We start from the raw sequence: 19,797 nt of genomic DNA on the forward strand, positions 1-19,797 counted from the left end.
ATTTAATGAAAAGTAAAACAGTTAAGCACTTGCAGTTAAAAAACAACGTTCACAACATAATATATTTTGTCATAAATTGCTAACAAATTTAGCACATAAGATTAACTAACCATTATGGCGGGAACCTGAATTACTGATATAACATGCTGAAGTATTTGACTGCCATCTAGTGGAGAAGTATGTAAATGTCACTATTTATATTTCATAAAATTAGAAATTAGTTCTCGTCTAAATACCTCAATTCAGCTTGAATAGTTCATTTAAAAAAACGTATTCTATACTGCATATATAGTGTCTTTATAAATGCATACATATTATTTTTATTTTTCCAAGTTGCTTAATTTGGTTAAATTATCTAGGGTTATCAAGGTTTGGACCCAATTTGTAACCAATTCAGATAACTTGCTATTAACAAATGTCTTATGGATTATTTGGGACGTTTGGTTTTTGGAAACATGCCCAACATCACCTGGGGCTGATTTCTTTCTAGCCCATACTACATGTTCATACACCCCACCGGAGAACATTGTTTCAGGTGATTACACAGAGTGAAAAACTCCCTAGATTTCCCTATGCCCTGATATTTTTCCATCCTGTTTTTCCTAAATCTCTGTGTCATATCATCAGTACTAAAGCAATGTGAGAATACACAAACACAAATTTTTTTACATTCCTCCCCAAAATTGTGTTGGGAAGCGAAGCTAAAATTAGTTATGTTTGGCACATGCTGTCCAAACCATGGGAGTTGCTAGGCATAGGCTAGGAATTCTATTAGACGTATAGCAGCACTGGAAGATTACAGTTTAAAAAAAATCATCTTAAAGCATGTTGAAATATATCAGACCCAATAGAGAGCAACTCTTCTTGTTCAACTTTTGTTTTGTTTGAATTGAATCGAATTTAATGTGTGTGTGTGTGTGTGTGTGTGTGTGTGTGTGTGTGTGTGTGTGTGTGTGTGTGTGTGTGTGTGTGTGTGTGTGTGTGTGTATGTGCGTGTTGTGCTCAGTACAGTTCAGCTAAGTTATTAAGGAGTCTGATGGCTTGTGGAAAGAAACAGTCTGGTCGAGAAGGTCTGAATGCTTGGATACCTTTTTCCAGAGCAGGAGGGTGAAGAGTGTATGTGAGGGGTGTGTTTTTAACAGTTGTTAGTATTGCTCTTGCACTATGTGCATCAAAAGTACAAAATAATCCACCTTAAGATATTTGTTTGTCCATTTATATCAGCCAATCCTGCTTCTGTCTAATGTATCCACCAGTCATCAGTGTGGTAAACCTATTAGAGAGGTCAGAAGGGTGGAGTCTCCTCTGTACAGCCCCTTTAATCACAAGGTGACGCCGCGTCATTTCCACGTGACTCCGACATGTCCACGTGACTCCACTGCTCAAAGTTTTGTTTGTTTATGAAGGAAAGAACACGTCAAACGAACCAGACATCGTTCACATTGTCGCTTTTAAAATGTCATGAGACGATGGGAGAACTGAAATAAACAAAATAAAGAAATAAGAATCGCTGACCACTTTATTTTAGCTGTGAAAAAGGGGTGACTTTCATTTTTAAGCTGATCATGGCGACGGAACAAGACACCAACACTGAGTACCAAAACACACAAGTTGTGGAGAGTTTGATATCTTCTGGGGAATTCGGTAGACCGTCGTTTCAGGAAAATAACGGACATTTCACCAGCAGCCCAGAGGAAGACACTTTTACACCCACATCCGTCATTTACTTTAAAGAAGCCCTGTCTTCTGCTAGTGTCCAGTTTGCTAAGAAAACCTTGAATCCTCCTGCTACAGTGAAGTACGAGTTTCACATCGAAACAACCAAGAAAACCAAAAGTGAGTGTTTATTACGGTATTTACTTTTTGGGTTTGTTTTTGGTGTGCGCGAGAGCAGCGTTAGCTTAGTTAGCTAAGTTAGCTTAGTTAGCTTAGCTAGCTATATGTTTACATGGAGCTCACTTCCCTAAGGTTCAATGTCAACTATTAGGAATTGTTCAAATTAATAGTGTAAAAAAATTACTATGTATATCCCTGTGTTATTTGTTTAATTGAAATAAGAAAACGAATATAATCTGCCCTATTTTTTTTTTGCTAGAATATAAACCTGACACTTGTATTTGCAGATTGTATACATTCTTACTTTTTAAAAGTAAGTAAGAAATTAGATTTTTGTCTCCTTTCAACATTTACCAAATGTCAGCCTTCTGTGTCACTCACTGACATTTACAAATTCATTGTTTAATAATGGTTGGAAGTTTGGTACAGATTTCCTCACAAAACTACACTATTTAAGTCTATTAAGAGATTTTTTGTGTTAACCTGTCAAAACATCTGTCTTGAGAATGAAGTGTTTTCTATTTTGGTTTTAGTTTTATGTCTCTAGATCAAGTTTGACACAAGGCGTGACAAATCAGGTTTACAGGAAAGCAGTTAAGTGCTTAGTGCACAAGCTTTAGGAAAAATGAGGAAACTCCTTAACGACAAACTCCAGGCTTAAACACAACACATTTTATATACAAGTATTTAAGATCTGTTATTATTAGGGTCGTAAAGTTTTGGTTGTAGCTGTATTTGTATTATTCAGGTTCAGGTTTGTGGTTGTCTGCTACATTGAGGTCTTAACAGGAGAAGAAAGTTTATAAAAAAAATAATAACAATAATAAATTGCTGTTTGTTTGTAAAAGCAGTGTCATATTAGTGAGAAATGTATTGCACGAGTGGTAAACAAGAGCAAGTTAAAGCTTTGGAAGTTGCTATGTTTGTGCAGTGTATATATTTCGAGGTGAGAGAGCCAGCCAGACTAAAGGTGAGATGAAGGAAAAACTAAATCACAGGCATCACCATCAGCAGGTAGATACAGGTTATTGAGGGTTGTTTAGGAGACCAAAATATCAGTGAAAAATAATGGAAAAATGGTATAATATTTAATCATAGAATAACCCTTTTGCACAATTGAATATCAAACATCTTGTATTGAATGTTGACTGGAAAGACATTCAGGATGGGGTTTTCCTATAAGAGCATGACCGAGAAATGAGAATTTATAAAGGGGAAGATAATCACTTTTGGCCATCCCCAAAAGCAATGTTACTATATGATGTGTAAAGGAACCAAGTACAGTGTAATTCAAAATGTTTGAAGTTTACGGGAAATAATCTACTGTGTAGAAATGTGAGGAGAGGTATATGTCTTTCAGGCGGTCTGAGCAGGTCGTGTCACTGCCTCACTGTAGCCTCACATTCCTGTTCTTGGTTGATAGAAATAGACCTTGATGAGCTGATGTGTAGCTCATCATTAATCATAACATAGTTTGAGTTTGAAAAAGGAAGTGAAGGTTCTGTGTAGTCTCTGGGCAGCAATGGAAGGCTGAATGTTACAGCAGTTGACTCACCGAGGTCCAGCGAATAGGCAGGATTCGAACAGGGCATGCACATACAGCTCAACAAAAGGTACAGCAGAGTGCACATACTGCATGACAAAAGACACAATGGGTCATTAAATCTGTTTGGAGTGCAGAGTCGTCTGCTTGCCATGTGGTGTTTACAATAATAATAGTGCACGAGGAAGATGTGTCCCAAATTCTATGCACTATGTAAACCTTTGTCTAGTGTATGGATTTTAGAAGGGTAGTAACATCTGAAATATAGGCCTAAAGTTTCCCAGTTTATGACAATTGACATGAAATTGATGTAATGTGATGTCACTAGTTTTTTGTGAAATACAGTGAATTTTTAAAATGTAAAAAAAAATAAATCAGTGACAGTGCAGTCTTGTTGGACATATTGGAAAAAAAAATGTTTCCCATCTTCAGCGTCTGGTATCCCCTTCACCCCTCATTCCACCACATAAGCAAAGTCATGAAGTGTCCAACACTCCACACTTCACACTTCTTCTTGTTAGAATGTTCAGCCTGAACACACTACTGACACAGTCAACAAGTCTGAGTGAGCACAAAAACATTAAAATTCTTTTGCCTTACTTCTGTAGCAGTGAATGCTGAGATCCGCATCTTTTAATCTTAAAAATAATGATCAAATGTATGATAAAGACCCCAGTCTGAACTCACCAGTTCTTTCACTCTTGCTAAAGTTTTCACAAACTTGTAGCTGATTAGGAACTCAGACATTGTGAAGTATGTGTGCTGAGTCCTGTTACACTGGAGCAAAGCCATGCAGGAATTTAGGTCACTTTTCCTGAGCCGTATAGTAGTCGCTTAGATTTTTGCTCATTTTCAACCGAGTGTCAATATTTAGGCATTAAGGATTAAAATTCAACCCCTAAGATCACCGTATAGCATTTTTAGCATTGTGTGTTATATCCTACATATGTACATGATTTAGTACATGAGGTGGAACAAAAACATTTTCAACCATAAACTTCAAAAACAAATGAATGATTTTTTTCCTCTCTAGAAAGGATGTATGGTATGTAGAACACCAAATCTCTTAACCACAACATGGTAAATGACTTGCAGACAGTTTGTCAACGACCTCAACATGATTTTATTAGAAGAAAATAATAATTAAAGGCTACGTGTTTTATGCATCACTGATTTCTCGTGATTTCTGGTTTGTTCTTGTCATGAAAGCTTTTTTAATTTTAGCTTAAAACTACCAGTATTGTTGGTCTACAGAAAACAACCAAACTACAGCACTTCACTAACTGCAGAGGGTGAAGTACTATAAGGCTTGCTTATTTATTTGTTTGTTTGTTTGTTTGTTTGTTTGTTTATTTATTATTACAAGGTCATTTGCTCCACATTAATTAGTCTGCCAAAGATGGAGTTTTTTTGTAATTGTAATCACCAATGTTACTTGAATTGGCACAATTGCAAGCTCTTCCTTTAAATTCTTACCAGTGAAATTACTACTTCAACACGGAACAGGGCTTCGGCTAAATACATGTCGTGATGATATCACACAGTGCGTCTTGGCACAAAATCTTCTGTAATCTGTGACACTGTACATTGTAGAGGTGGGTGATAACATCAGAGTTCTACATCTCTTTTTATTCTGAAAGAAATGGAAATGATCATGGTTACACTACACCTAGTAATATAAAAGGTTTTAAATGCTCCTAAATGGTTAATCAGTAATCAGTTGATTGTTCCTTGTTCCTGTGGGATCGTGGCAGTTCAGTGAGAGGACACTAAAGATCATTTGAGTGAATTATTAATTATTAATAAACTAGAAGCAATTTGTTGTTGTTTTGTTTTTTTAGATGAAAAGTGAGTGTTAGGATTGACAAGAGCAAACAAAATACAATCTTTATTTGATCATCTAATCTAAAACTGTCAACGTTTTTACATCCGGCTGCTTCAGGAGTTTAGGAACTATGACAAGTGCTCATGTTTATTGCCAGAACTGTAATAGGTATGGGAACACTAGCTAGTCCACACACACACACACACACACACACACGCACACACGCACACACACACACACACACACACACACACACACACACACACACACACACACACACACACACACACACACACACACACACAGCTTAGTTTGCTATTGATGAAATATTCTTTCTGCAAGCATTTTTCTGCATGAATATTTTATGCTCATAAATGGGGAAAATTACCAAGGATTTGTGTCTCTTCCATCGTCCGACGGAAACGTGCACTCATTCCATTCTCGAAAGCATTAAAATGTAAGAATAATAATGATTACAGAAAAATAGATATAACAGCGAAGTTCTCTGTATACTTAAGCAACTGTGTTATGATCATATGTGTTATCATATAGAATTTGTTACTTATCTTTCTTTCTCCAGCCCCAAAATAGATACTACTGTATAGCTGTGTAGAGTATATTTAGTATACTGAGGGCTAATATACAGTCGAATGCAAAAGTTTAGGAACCCTTGACAATTTTCTTTATTGTCATTTATAAATATTTGGGTGTTTGGATCAGTTAGTAATTCTTGTCCACATATGATTTCCTAGCTCTGTCCTTGGTAGGCACTGATTCATCACCTTTTATTGATTGTCTAACATCTGGTCTTTTTTTTTTTTGACTATTGTTCGAGTATTGCCAATTTTTAAATATTTTTTTATATGTATAGTATGGTGCTGTTCTTCATGACCAACAGGTCAGCTTTAAATGTAGTCACTGTTTCTCAGTGCAAAATGCAAATCACCAAGCAGCAAATGCATTCTGTTCATGAGGCTCGATTAGTAAAGCCTGTGGGTTTCTCTGAGCCAAGAGAAAAGGATCACAGATGAGCTCAATCCTGCATCATCCCGATCCCCCGGGAGTTCGTCTCTCTCCGCTTGCACCATCTGCTCACGTGACTCCCACAATGCTGCTCAGCATCACCGCAGCCATCTTGGTCAACACCCACTCATTTGCAGCGCAAACAGCCAATCCTGTCAGCTTGAGTGGGGGCAGTGCGGAGCGAGACGGGGGGAGAGAGAGAGAGAGAGAGAGTTGTGATTGTTACTCCACCACCAAGCTGTTTGCAGCATCTCAATCCTCTTGTCCTGCCGAGTGAGTTCAGCTTCTATTCTATGCTTCGGATTTTCTCCTGATTCACTCTGGGAGGCAAGAGGGAACTTGAATATTTTTCTTTCTTTATTTAATTTTTAAAGAAGCCACACAAGAAGAAAATCATCTTGTTTAGTAGCACCGTACCACCGGCTGCTGTCTTCCTTTCACTGGGCTTATCCCATTGTTTCCTCTTCCTCCTAGCTTTCAAGGACTATTGGTAGGAGGTTGCTTTCATTCCGCTTTAATTTGTATTCTGCTCTGTATTTGGGCCCTTGGGCGAAGGAGGCCATCGTTGTTGTTGTTGTAGTAGTCACTGGGCCTCACAGCTGAGTCACTATGTCGGATCTGACGCCGCAGAGTGAGGCGCCCACCCCAACCACAGACAAGATCACCCAGGCTGCCCGCGAGACCATCTACCTGTGCAACTTCCGCGTGTCAGTGGATGGCGAGTGGCTGTGTCTACGTGAACTCAATGACATCTCGCTCACTCCCGAGCCTGAGCCAGCGCATGAAGGTAGGCGCTCGGGCAACCATGCTGCTCAGTGAGCATGCTGGGAAATGTAGTGTTAGAGTGTAATTATTTTTTTTTTTTTTTTTTTTTTTTTAGTAATCGACAAAAATCCACTTTTTTTTATTGTGTTAGTGCAATCCAATTATGGTCATGTTGTAAAAACTAAGCATAGTTTTTCTCTCATAAGCGTTGAAGAGGAAACCCTGGGGATCTGCCATGTTGGCTTTTGTCTTGCTAATGTGTCCCATAATCATTATTGAATTACAAGCAGCATTATTTTCTCTTTTCAGGAAGCTTGCTGTACGTGAAGCGTTACAAAATGTTTTCACATTGTAACTGCAATGAAAACTGCACATTTGTTCTTCTCACTTGTAGACTGGATTTTGTAATCCCCAACCAGAATAGTGGATTTAGCCAAACTGACATGCTTTTGTAAAACAGTGTGGCCTAAAAAAACTTATATATATATAGATTTATATTATATGTGTTACATTTATTAAACCTATGTAAGCAGTGTTAACTGATCCAGCACTGATCAAGCTTTCAGGTTATTCCTGAAGCTTCCAAGCATAGATACTAAACTTAAACTGAGGCACGGACCCCACTTAGTGTTTACTTATAAAACATTGTAGGATCCATAAAAAAATCATCTAATATTTTGACTTAATTTATGCACATGCTGTTAGTATCTCATCTTGTGCACACTTTGGGTTTGCAAGCATCAATAATTCAAATTTGTTCTAAATTCAGTTGCATTGTGAGCTGCATATAAACGCTCTAGTGGACAATAACTTTAAATGGGTATCTCAGCAGGCACAATGCTGTCTTTTTCTCATTCTGTCACTGCTGTTGGAGCTGGTCTATCCAGATAAAAAAGCAAACATTATCAAACTAACAGTGTACATGTGCTGAATAACTCGTTCAAATTCAGTATAATATGACGTCTGTGTCCCGTGTGCCAGTTTTCGGGATCTGCTGGGCTCGGGTAAAGCTTGTATCATTAGCCTGCTTCTAATCACGCTCAGTTTGTTTGTGTGTGGAGTCGTGATTAACGGGCGGAGATGCTCCCAGTAGCTCTGGGCTAAATTACCGCATCTGTCTTAGAGTTGCAAGATGTTAGGCGGAAGAGCTGTCTGTTATTTTTACGACTATATTTCTGTACTATATTTAAAATCTGTCAGAAACTGTGTTTAAAGGAATCCCCATTGTACCAAATATAGCATTAAGATAGCACTGGCTGTCTTTTTCTTTCAGACAAGTATTGATTTATACCAGCATACGCCATGCTCCTTCTATCTTCCTCATCCATCTATCATCACAAGTTAATTTCGGTGTTCTCCACAGGGACATACAATGCCCTGACAGAAGTCAGCTCCCATTTGTGTGTTGTGCCTTTTATACAGAACATTTTATTTGCACGGACAGCTTTTGCCACTATGCCGAGCACCAGTGTTATTGCGTTTGGCTCATCGGGAGCCTTTTATGGTTGGATGTTATATGTAAGCTGTAGAGGAGCTGCGCCAGGAGAACTGCAGGGTGTTTTGCTATGAAAGTGATGTTTCTTACAGTCGTTTATGGTTTTCAGGCATTTATTTAGACAAATGCTGGGTTTTATTTAAGCAAGATGCATGTTGCCTGTGCAGAAACATGAGTTCTATTATGATGGTGGCATTTTAAGACAATTTCATGTTCACTGGATTAACACTAGGGATGAGTGTAAAGTTTTGCAGTAACATCCTGATACATTTGATTCATTTGTGGCTTTGTGTAAAGACCTGGGATCTTTACCAGGTATTTAACTGATTTACAGCAAAAAATAACATTGTCAAAGCAAATCTAGATTATTAGTTTATATTTGCAAGATTTGATTCGATTTTTATGTATATTTATTATATAGTGCTCATATGCAGGGTTGTAATATTGTTTTAGATTCTGCACAGTCAGTGTGTGAAGTCAGTAAAGGTCTTTTTCTCTAGACAAGTCCTGTCTTTGAGGCTTAGTCAGTGATCAGACATTTTTATGTCTGTCTTCATGCTACCAAGCTCATAAACCTGACACAAAGAGAAGAGATTTTCAGGCCAGTACATTTCATTTCTGTGGCTTTGGGCTTGTAAGCAGTGTGTTTAAACAATAAAGCTTTAATTTTTGCCTTATATGAGATCAAGAGTGTAAATAAGGGGGATATGGCTGTGGTATCTTATGCAAAATATATGTGTATATATATTTTTTTTTATAATTTTTTTTACTATATATATATATATATATATTTTTTTTTACTATATATATATATATATATATATATATATATTTTTTTTTTTTTTACATATTTTAAAAGGAATAAAAGGTGATGGGGCTTGCTGAAAATCTGAGACTAAATGATGCAAATGTTACTAACACAAATTATTATTTCCTTGCTTTATTCCTCTTATACAGCGGTTTGCCAACATGTTTTATTCATTACAGAATGTTGTGTCATACTTTGTATCCTTCTCTGGTTATGTTTGTTGATGGGTTAGGGGAAAAAAGCAAAGCATAAAAATAAAATAAAAGGAATTTCTGACTGTTACAAAAGTTACAAACTGCTGACACTGGAGTTCACTTCGAAAAATGTTAAACAATTTTGATTTAAAAGATTTTTGTTTATGTGGAGACTGGGAGTAAGGTGTTGTTTTATAAATAGTAACATATTATATGGAGCCTATTATACATATTATTAATACAGACTGTCCGCTGCACCGGCTGTCAGAGCAGATTTACCGAAACTGAATCAACGCTATTCAGACTAGACATTTCAACAACGCTGAGCGTAATAATAATTTACATTTACTAGAGTGACTCGTTTGTGATACAACCTAAGTAGTTCTAATGTTTTTCTGCGTTTGTTGATTTAGTCTGCATCCATGAAATGCATGAAACACCAAACAATTTCTTTATTTTGTTTCTTTATTTTTGTCCATTATCTTTTGCAAAGACTCATGGGAAGATTTCACAGAATTGATGGAACAAATGCAAATGCTTGATGAGTTCAAAGGTGCGTATAGCGGCATCACTTCCTCCCTTCACTCCCATCACCTCAGGCATCATTTGAAAGCCATATAACCTATGTGACGTAGCCATCGAGACCTGTTCAAATCAACCAGTAGCTACACTTCCACCGAACACTGTTCCGCATGGCTGCCGTCAAGCCCGAGTTCTCATGGGCCGTGTCTGTCTTGCTCGTATGCTGTTTCTCACCTTTTTAGTTTCCTGTTAGTTGTCTAGAAGAGCTTGCTTCTCTTTGTCTGCTTTCTCAGATTCTGCTGCTCTGTCTGCCACACCCATTACTTCTGGCTGATTTTTTTTTCCTGCCACTTGCATGGCATTTACGGCATTTCACTTTCACTCCCATTCCCTGGGGCAATGCACATCTAATTAGTTCCCACAGGCCTGAGATTTTTTTTGTTTGTTTTTCCTGCTGAATATGCTGTAACCTCATCTAGTCTTTAGTACTGCAACACTGCTTGTCCTGTCTGCTGAAGATTTAGGTTGTAAGTGTGATTTAGAGTAGCATAGATTTTTCAGTATTGGGGTGAGCCACACTTTTTCATATCCTCTCACTGTCCTATAAATCAAAACTGAAACCATCTGTCAGGCACCAGACCTTAAGGTCCGTTTATGCCTCTGGGGGATAAAATCCACCGATGCTTTCAATATTCAAGAGGAACAGCAACCCGTCTTTCTGTTACATGTGACGGAGTGTACATGCGACTCGAGGTTAATAACTGCTAATAGCTCCCAGTTTCTTTTAGGATACAGGTACTGAAAACCGGGGAATGTCTCAGTCAGCTCATTAGTTCAGTAGTCAGGGCACCGATCATGGAGTCAATCATTTTAAGTTGTCAGTCAAAGCTCCACAAAGTGCTTACTATATTCTCTTACTGGAAATGATGTTATATTTTCTGGAGCCTCTTCAGAAAAAAAAGGCTGTCAACAAATTCTCAGCCAACTTCATCTACAAATGCAAGCAGGTTGTTATCATTCTCAAATTATTACATACATTAACAATTTTCAACCTTATTTGACTTTTAATATATGGATTGTTTGAGTCTAGTGACCTTTAAGTGTTAACTGATTTAAAAAAGGGGATCTACAATCCTGAGAAACGTGTGATTAAGCTAACAACTTTTTTTTTTTTCCGTTAGTGTTCCAATTTGTAGTGATACAAATTATACATGTATTCACAACCTAGGGAGCTGACAGAGACGCACCGTTTCTTTATACTCGTGTAAAATCCTACTACTTTTATCCAGACTCATGATCCTGTGTTTGTTTCAACAATAATTTCAATAGTGTTTGTTTATAATGATAATGATGAGCCTAGGCTACCTTAAACACTGAATTATCATTAAACAGAATGCAGGATCTAGCGATCACAGAGGTGTGTAATTGATTGCATGTAACTGGAAGATGTCAGATATTTAGTGAAACTTTATGGTATGCTTTAGTTCCATGTGACAGTATATTATTTGGTTTCTTTTTCCCTTCAGGTTAAAGTGTTTCATAAGCAAAAAGCCAGGAATCTTATCATGTGCCTTTTTGTTTCAACTTAACGCCAATGACATCCAGGTCTTTTTTTCAAGCAAGGACGTGATCTCAAATTGGGTTCATCATTTGGAAAGCAGAGACCTGGAACATAAATGGCCAGATTTGGTTTGTGTAGAGATCAGAATGTTAAATAAATGGTTTCAAATTGAGGAACTATATTTGGAACTTCTGCAGGTTTGTTCTTATTATGTACTGTATGCAACCATTCTAGCATAACGGTTGTGTTTCAGCTGGTCACTCAGCGTGCCTGGCCATGTGTTACACATGTTGAAGTGTTTTTTTTTTTTTTTAATATTAATCATGCAAGTTTCAGTCTAAGAACTAAGATGGCTGGTGAATAGAAATAAGAAGGAAAAAAAGCAATGTATTGCATTCTTAGTCTTTGTTTGTACCATTATATTATTTGTACGACAGATTCTTCTATTGTGAGTTTTTCTTTAAAGCCAGAAGCATGTAATCATTTTATTCGACTCTAGTGCTTTATAATGTGTCCTGTGGTGTTTCATGTGCCTTCAGATCCCAAGGATCCCATCGCCATCGAGAGGCTTAACCTGATGAACATGGCCAAGCTGAGCATCAAGGGCCTGATCGAATCCGCTCTCAACCTGGGCCGCACGCTGGACTCGGACTACGCCCCACTGCAGCAGTTCTTCGTCGTGATGGAGCACTGCCTGAAACACGGACTCAAAAGTATGCCACGTAATTTGGAGCACAAATCATTTCATCTTTCTTTGTTCTTTTTCCCTTGTGCTCATACGCCGCTCTCTGCTGTTTTTGGTCCAAATTAAAGGCAAGAAGACATTCCTTGGTCAGAACAAGTCTTTTTGGGGTCCTCTGGAGCTAGTGGAGAAGTTGACTCCAGAAGCTGGTGAAATCACAGCTAGCGTCAAAGACCTTCCCGGTCTCAAGTAAGCCAGGTCTCCTTTTTTTTCTAACCATGTTTTTTAACCATAATTCCCGATACTGATTTAGATTTCTTCTTTTAGAACTCCTTTAGGAAGAGGCAGAGCTTGGCTGAGACTGGCCCTCATGCAAAAGAAGCTCTCTGACTACATGAAGACCATCATTAACAGAAAGGATCTTTTAAGGTGGGCTCTGATATGCAGGCGTACATGTGGAAAGACCAGTTTCCTCTTACCTTGCTTCTAAAAAGTCTTTTTTTGTGCTTCTAGTGAGTTCTATGAGCCAAATGCTTTGATGATGGAGGAAGAGGGAGCAGTGATTGCTGGACTGTTGGTGGGACTCAATGTCATCGATGCAAATTTGTGTATGAAGGGAGAAGACTTGGACTCTCAGGTACTTATTTATTTATATAGCATATGAAATGTCACCTATTATCACTTGCTAGTGTCAGTGTATGGTCAAACTGATGCTGTGTATTTGGACACTTAAATTTTTTTTATCACACAGACAAAATATATTCGTGTTTTTTCCTCAGGTGGTTTATTTTATCCAGCTTGGTTATGTCGTTTAGTCATGTGTTATCTTGACAGGTTGGTGTGATCGATTTTTCCATGTATCTAAAAGATGGAGGTCACAGCAGCAAGAGCACAGAGGGGTGAGTTCATATTCATTGTGTCTCGTCACATGAATAAGAAGATTGCTGATAGTTTGACCATTACTCATATTTTAAATCTTCCTATTTTAGTGATGGACAAATCACAGCAATCCTTGACCAGAAAAATTATGTAGAGGAGCTCAACAGACATTTAAGGTAGAGTTTGTTTTTTTTGATTCGCAGGTTTATACATTTTTGGTTTATAACTTGACTGGCTAACACGTATCGTCCTCCTCGACAGCGCTTCTGTGAATAACCTTCAAGCCAAAGTGGATGCCCTTGAAAAGTCCAACACAAAACTTACAGAGGAGGTCTGTGGTAATATTTTACATCCAGCAGCGTAAATCACAAAAGGCTATAAAAATAAAACTGGTAAAAATCCAGTTATCAGTAACCCGACTCTCCATTTGTGTTCTTATTGCCTTTGTTTCTTTGTGGCAATATGTTTTTGAGATGAGGTTCTGTGATGAGTAAATCTCTGGTCTGTTTCTTACAGCTTGCAGTTGCAAACAACAGAATTATCACTTTGCAAGAGGAGGTAGAGAGGATGAAGGAGGAAAGTTCTTACCTTGTGGAGACTAATCGCAAGGTACAGGGTTGTTAGACTACATAACCATCACCTTTTGTGCACACTCTTTTACATGTTCTTGGGCTTACACACTGGGAAATAACCTGACAAATAAAATCAGAACACTTTTATCTGTTTCTTGCAGGCTTTGAGACCAGATGGAGCAGCAGATGGCCAAGTGCTTGGAGAAACTCGAAAGCAACTCAAAGAGGAAACTCAGCTCAGATTGGTCAGTTGTCATCCTGGCACACGGTTTAGTAGGCGATTTAGTAAAATATGCATTTAAGGCGTTGATATGTCAGAGTTTTTAATGATATGAAAATTTATGCTGACTATTTCTGTGTAGGATGTGGAGAAAGAGCTGGAGGTCCAGATTGGGATGAGACAGGAGATGGAACTGTCTATGAAGATGCTGGAGAAGGACATTTGTGAGAAACATGATGCGCTGGTGGAGCTTAGACATCAGCTAGATGATCTTTGCAGAATCAACCAAGAGCTCTCCCAAAAGACCCAGGTACATGAGAACAGTTTACTCCACAGCACTAGTGATTCGTTTCCTAAAACAGCAGCTCTGACAGCAGTTTCAGCTTTAAGGCAAATCACAGGGCTATATGAACATACTTGTTCATGTACGGTATCAAGTAACAGCTAATATAAAAGGGCCTGTATGGGTGATGCTCTGTGTAATGTGGTTAAAGCGTGTAATCAAAATAAAAAAATCTGTCTGCAAGATGCATTTTTCTTTCTTTCTTTCTTTCTTTCTTTCTTTCTTTCTTTCTTTCTTTCTTTCTTCTTCTTTCTTTCTTTCTTTCTTTCTTTCTTCTTCTTTTTTTTTTGAAGTCACAATGTTAGATATTTGTGACCACCAGAGTTGCAGTGACTGTCCTATTTAGACATATGACATCTGTCAATGCTGTAACATGACAAGCTGTTTCACGGAAGGTCCATAACGTTTAATTTAACTACAAATGCATACAAATTACAGTGCTTCATTCTTGAATAAATCAAAGTTTTGTAACGATAAATTACTGTGTTATAAGACGAATAAAACCCCGGGGCATGATGTCATAAGCTCATAAACTAATGAACACTCACTTAGCTTGATACAGAATTATAAACCTTATAACATAAAAATAGGTTTTGTGCATATGGTTATGTGTCTGGGTGTGTTGCAGAGCTCAGAGACCAGTGTGAAACAGAAGAGTGAGATCATCAGTCGCTTTGAAGAGAAAACAAACCAGATGGCTGCCACTATTAAACATCTGGAGCACAGGTAAGAGTTCATGTGCTTGGCTTCGGAAATCCTGTTAGAATCTGTGACTGATTATGCACGTCAGGCTAAATATATATTATTGGATTGCTTATCTGTTCAAGTTCAGCACTCTACCGTTTCTTGGAATAACTCCTCTCTGCTTCATGTCTCTTGTTGTTTTTGCTTTGTTTCTTGATTTTGCATCCCATCCATGCCATCCTCTTTTCTGTTACTCCCGTCAGCGAGAAAGACGTGGTCAAGCAAGCCCGGAACTTGAATCTGGCTGCAGGAAAACTGCTGCAAAAGCAACAATAGATCACTTGCAAACACATCATAATAGTTTCATCAATACATATCTTAAATTTGACTTTGCATATCATAGAAACAGCTAGGGTATTTATTTTCTAACGGGTTCGAGATCTGTCGCACTTCCTTTCTCTTTCCTCATGGACTCCATGTTTTTGCTTCTACAGTATCGTGATGATCACACTCCAAATGAGCGCTCCTCTCTTAGTCTTTCCAGCCTTATTTTGTGGTTCACCAGATTTAAAATGCAGCCGTTTCAGATAGTGGGAGAAAGATTCAAGAAGGTCGCTTTAATAGAAACAGCTTTCTTTTGTTTGATATTTTTTGGGTGGCGAGTTTATATGTAGGAAATGTTAACAAAACAACGCATCTCTCGTATCTCTGCAGTGTATCTCTTTACTCTTCGAATAACCGAACTTCAGGATGTTAGAACGAAGGCTTTGGCTAAGAAAAGCTTTAACACGCTTTTAACACAATCTGGTAAAACATGTACTATTAGTTATTTGCAAAGTATGCCATTTTTAATACTTCTCCTGGCCAATTTTTAACTTTTGGCCAAATTTATGTTGTAACTTTTAAGCCCTATGAGACTGCAAAAGTGAAATGGACCTGGTTAAGAGACCAGATACCTGTGTGAAGTGTTTAATGAATTATGCTCCGTTGTTAAAAAAAAAAAGTGAAAGCATATACTCAGGAGGATCTAGTCACAGGTTTCGCTTGGGAAGAAGAACATGAAACTAGAAAGCATTCAAGTGTAATATCACCTTGAGTCAGAACCAGCTGCTGCTGTGTTAAGCCCCAAAATAAATTCTTCAAGGTTTCGGTGTATGAGGTTATTCTCTAAATTGCAATTAAATGATCAAAGTGTATGTGGACTTTAACAAACTATGTAAAATGTAGTACAGTAGCATAATAAAGATCAAATCCAACACTTCAGCGTTCTTCAGCTTCTTTGTGTTTCCATATAGCCTCTCACATTTACTACCCTCATTCTCTTGTCTTAGGATTTTCAATGCTTGTTTTAGTCTCTCTGTTGTTCAGTTCAGTTTGCTATTATTGAGATTCTTTTCCCTCTCATGGCATTTTAGTTCTCATTTTTTTTTACCTCATTAAGTTCATTTGGCTCAACTGCAGATCTAAACAGGCAGAGAAGCAGAGGGACCTGGCCGAGGAGGCGAACAGACTCTTCAAGCAGGAATTTGGAGACAAAATTGCAAGTCTGCAGCAAGAGGTGGAGCATTTACTAAAGCAGAGGTATAAAGCATTGTTACACATTGATTTTGCTAATTGGTTTATTGATTGATTTGATCCAAATGTTATGAATATGATTTGATTCCTATATATTTTGGGTTTAATCCTGAAGTGGGTGTGGCCTAAACCAGGAGGTTTAAGTAAATATAAACCAGTAAGACCATGGAAAGCTATGGGAAAACTGTGTAATGGTAGAAATGGCAGCACTCTCTTAACCTTTTGGCTGTTTTCTAACAAAGTTAGTTGGTTTTAATTCCCGTAATTTAAACAAACTGCTATTAATTTAAACCCTGACCAAACAAACTGTTATTAATTTAAACCCTGACCAAGCAGTGCCACATGTCGTGCATCTTTTAAATCTTGATAAGATCACTTGAAAAAAAAAAACAAATAATGTGCATTTGTATCTGTTTAGTACAAATTATTTGTTCAGTCAGTAATATACCTTCGTATTCGGGTTCGATTGTACATTTTCTTTCTGTGTTTTTGTGGTTTACTCAGAGGAGAAAAAAAAAACGAGTTTTAGTCTGAGTGGCATCTGTAAATTTTGTTTGTTGTGTGTGTGATGGTTTGGTTCCCCCACCTTGTGTTCAGAGAGATTTTTGTGTAAGGGTTTATGATCAGGGGCAATTTCTTGGGATTTAGCTTGTGGAATTCTATCTATTGATTTATTTATTTATTTTACATTGACCCCTGTGAGGCAACATCTAATTACACACAGGTTCCATGTCAATAACTGAAATACATTAACTTAAATGTTGCAAACATTACTGGATGGAGGTGTTTAATGGTTGGTTGTGACATTGTGAATTATTCCTAGCTAGTTTACTTGATAATCTTCTAGACAGTCCTGAGCTACTGTTATCTTTGTAATATATCTTTATTTTTTTATGAAACAGACCCATTTAAGCCATAGACTTAAACTCAACTGTGTATCTTTCTTTGGTGAGCAGAAGCAGTTTGGAGCAGGAGCTGAGGAAGGAGCGAGGGAGGCGAGGAAGTCAGCATTCAGATACCATGCTGGGAAAAACCCCTCCGAACAGAGACATGTGGCAACACGTGCAGGACATGAGAAAGGTAAAACACCATTTGAAAACGAGTTAACATTTTATAACTGCAGAATTATTTCTTCTGAAATTAATATTTTATTTATTTATTTATTTATTTAGGAGCTGGAGGTGGTTAAAAAAGAGAACGACACACTTCGAAATGTGCTGGAAGAGAAAACGAGCCTTAGTTCGTCTAATTTGTAAGCACTTGTTTATTCCAACATAAACTCGCACATGATTACTGAAACATTTGTAAACTTGTCCAGTCAAGTGGTTCAAAATTGCAAATAAATACAAGCAGTACATGTTTTGTGTTGTCTAGGTCACATGAAGACGAGCAGGTACATTAGTTTGTTCAGCCTTTATTCATTGATGCATAACAGAATCTATGCATGCTTATGTACATACGATATGATATTTCCCTTTCATACAGAACCAATCACTCGATGAAGAGCCAGAGCTGTTTACCTGCACAAAGTGCAAAGGATCAGAAGCTTTAAGCAGTTCTAAGGTATCCGTTTTCCTCTCTCAAGGAAGATCATGAAAACTACCATAGAGATGGCTGATTGTTTGCTATGAGAAAGAAATAAAGCATTAGGGAACGTGAGCTGTGCTAGGAAAATAGTCAACTTGGTGTGATGTGAAGATCTTTAGGCCGATTACACACTCCAACTTGCAAAAAAAGAAAAATGCATTTTTAGAAATTGTAAGCCATTTCAAATCTATGATCCATTGCTTAACTTTGTCCTTTACTTTATTCCTCTTATGGATAAGCTTTTAAACATGTTTAGTGTTCAGTAAGAGTCATCATATTTACAAAATTCCTATTTACTTCTTTCTTTGATAAATAACCTTTTTGTATTGTCTAAATTAGCTTATTGTTCTTATAGAGAATATAACGTATTGGAATGATTTATAAACATGTGATTTTCCTTGCAGCAGGAACTAATTCCAAAAATAAAAATAAAATAAAATCAATACATTTCGACCAATCAAATTCAAGAAGTCATCAGCTTTGTGGTATAACAATGATTACAGCCATTATTCCTTTGTCATTTGAGTAGATTCAAGGAAACTGTAAATGCTTGATTTGACCCTTTTTTATTCAGCAAAGCCATCATTCGCAAATAAAATAAAAAGACCAATTTTTACACATTATACACACACATTTTAAAATTCTCACAATTACAAATCCGAGCCATGAAACAAGGTTGAGCGTGGATCTCACTAGTCAGAGCTTTGATCAATAAAAAGAAATTAATGAAATCATCACTTGATAGTATTATTAATAATTCTGTTAACATTTTTATATAATTTTATATAATCTTGGGGTTGTAACACATGCTATATTCTATACTGAGAAATCCATTCCCTTCTCAGACCACTGTGCTGAAATGTATTTCCTCTTGTGTTACCATTTTAGCAGGAGTGTAAGAACTGTAAAGAAGTATTCTGCCAGAACTGCGTGCTCAACGAAATCCCCCTGCCATCGTCCATCACCCCAGAACGTGTGTGTGACGTGTGCTACTCCCAGCTTCTGCAACAGTATGCCTCAAACCCATCCTGAGTCTCTTACGTTCATCTCAGTAAAGAATTTTCAATACGTCAACACACTCCATTTAGTCCATGTTTAAGCTTTAATCAGCAGCAGCAGGTTTTTTTTTTTTATCTGGGTATGCTTTTCTGAAAAGGGACTGTTGGTTACTTAAGTCTTACATTATTTGCATCAAATTCAGCATTGTGTTGTAGATGAGTGATGTCCACCAAGTGGACTTGTATAGAACTACTAGAATTGTTCATGAAATCAACTGTACCATTCATATTGTTTTCTTTAGTGATTATGCAGAGCAGACATATCTAAAACTTGATTTCTTGGGTGTGTGAGAAGTGCACATGATTTTAATTATTTTTAGAAAGAAAATATTTTAGAGATCATTTTGTACATCTGAAAAAAAGTGTGTCTGATATTCACTAGGGTTTTAACAGACCGGAGCCAAAGCTTTTTAAAAGCAAATGATGCTTTCAAACATGCAGAATCATCTCTAAATATTTATCAAGCTGTGGGCGCTGATGAAAATTCACTTGTAATAAACTTGAATGTAATAAACAGTTTACTGCACTTTGTGTTTCTCAGCTCTTAACGGCTCAATAAAGATTTACTATATGTCAAAAAAAGTGCTTGTAAATTGTTTCTAATATGTAATAATATATACTACTT

At 37.3% G+C, this 19,797-nt stretch overlaps 1 protein-coding gene across 12 annotated transcripts; it reads left to right on the forward strand.

Moving 5' to 3' along the window:
* Positions 1 to 1,338: 1,338 nt before the first annotated feature.
* rufy3 (RUN and FYVE domain containing 3) lies at positions 1,339 to 19,754 on the forward strand. 12 transcript variants are annotated; one of them, XM_047818314.1, is made up of 19 exons: positions 1,339 to 1,836; positions 9,983 to 10,042; positions 12,112 to 12,285; positions 12,386 to 12,503; positions 12,582 to 12,683; positions 12,768 to 12,891; positions 13,089 to 13,153; positions 13,244 to 13,309; positions 13,395 to 13,464; positions 13,650 to 13,742; positions 13,867 to 13,950; positions 14,068 to 14,235; positions 14,897 to 14,994; positions 16,414 to 16,533; positions 17,484 to 17,607; positions 17,700 to 17,779; positions 17,902 to 17,920; positions 18,013 to 18,090; positions 19,006 to 19,754. In XM_047818314.1, the coding sequence occupies exons 1-19, from the start codon at positions 1,566 to 1,568 to the stop codon at positions 19,144 to 19,146; spliced, it is 2,055 nt and encodes a 684-aa protein (XP_047674270.1). In that variant the 5' UTR covers positions 1,339 to 1,565; the 3' UTR covers positions 19,147 to 19,754. The 12 variants fall into 12 exon arrangements, 11 of the variants coding, with proteins under 11 accessions (XP_047674270.1, XP_047674271.1, XP_047674272.1 ...); XM_047818313.1 differs by having other exon boundaries at positions 1,340 to 1,836; positions 19,003 to 19,754; XM_027138397.2 differs by lacking the exon at positions 1,339 to 1,836 and adding an exon at positions 5,703 to 7,014 and having other exon boundaries at positions 19,003 to 19,754.
* Positions 19,755 to 19,797: the final 43 nt, after the last annotated feature.

Source organism: Tachysurus fulvidraco, chromosome 9, assembly GCF_022655615.1.
Source record: "Tachysurus fulvidraco isolate hzauxx_2018 chromosome 9, HZAU_PFXX_2.0, whole genome shotgun sequence".
Lineage (NCBI taxonomy): Eukaryota > Metazoa > Chordata > Actinopteri > Siluriformes > Bagridae > Tachysurus > Tachysurus fulvidraco.

What these genes read in the sequence shown, in the direction of transcription:
- rufy3 (XM_047818313.1), top strand. Translation starts at nt 1,566, where the DNA reads ATGGCGACGGAACAAGACACCAACACTGAGTACCAAAACACACAAGTT. An exon ending in AACAACCAAGAAAACCAAAA is followed by an intron (nt 1,837 to 9,982) that starts GTGAGTGTTTAT and finishes TCTTTTGCAAAG; the next exon opens with ACTCATGGGAAGATTTCACA. An exon ending in GAGCTCAACAGACATTTAAG is followed by an intron (nt 13,310 to 13,394) that starts GTAGAGTTTGTT and finishes CCTCCTCGACAG; the next exon opens with CGCTTCTGTGAATAACCTTC.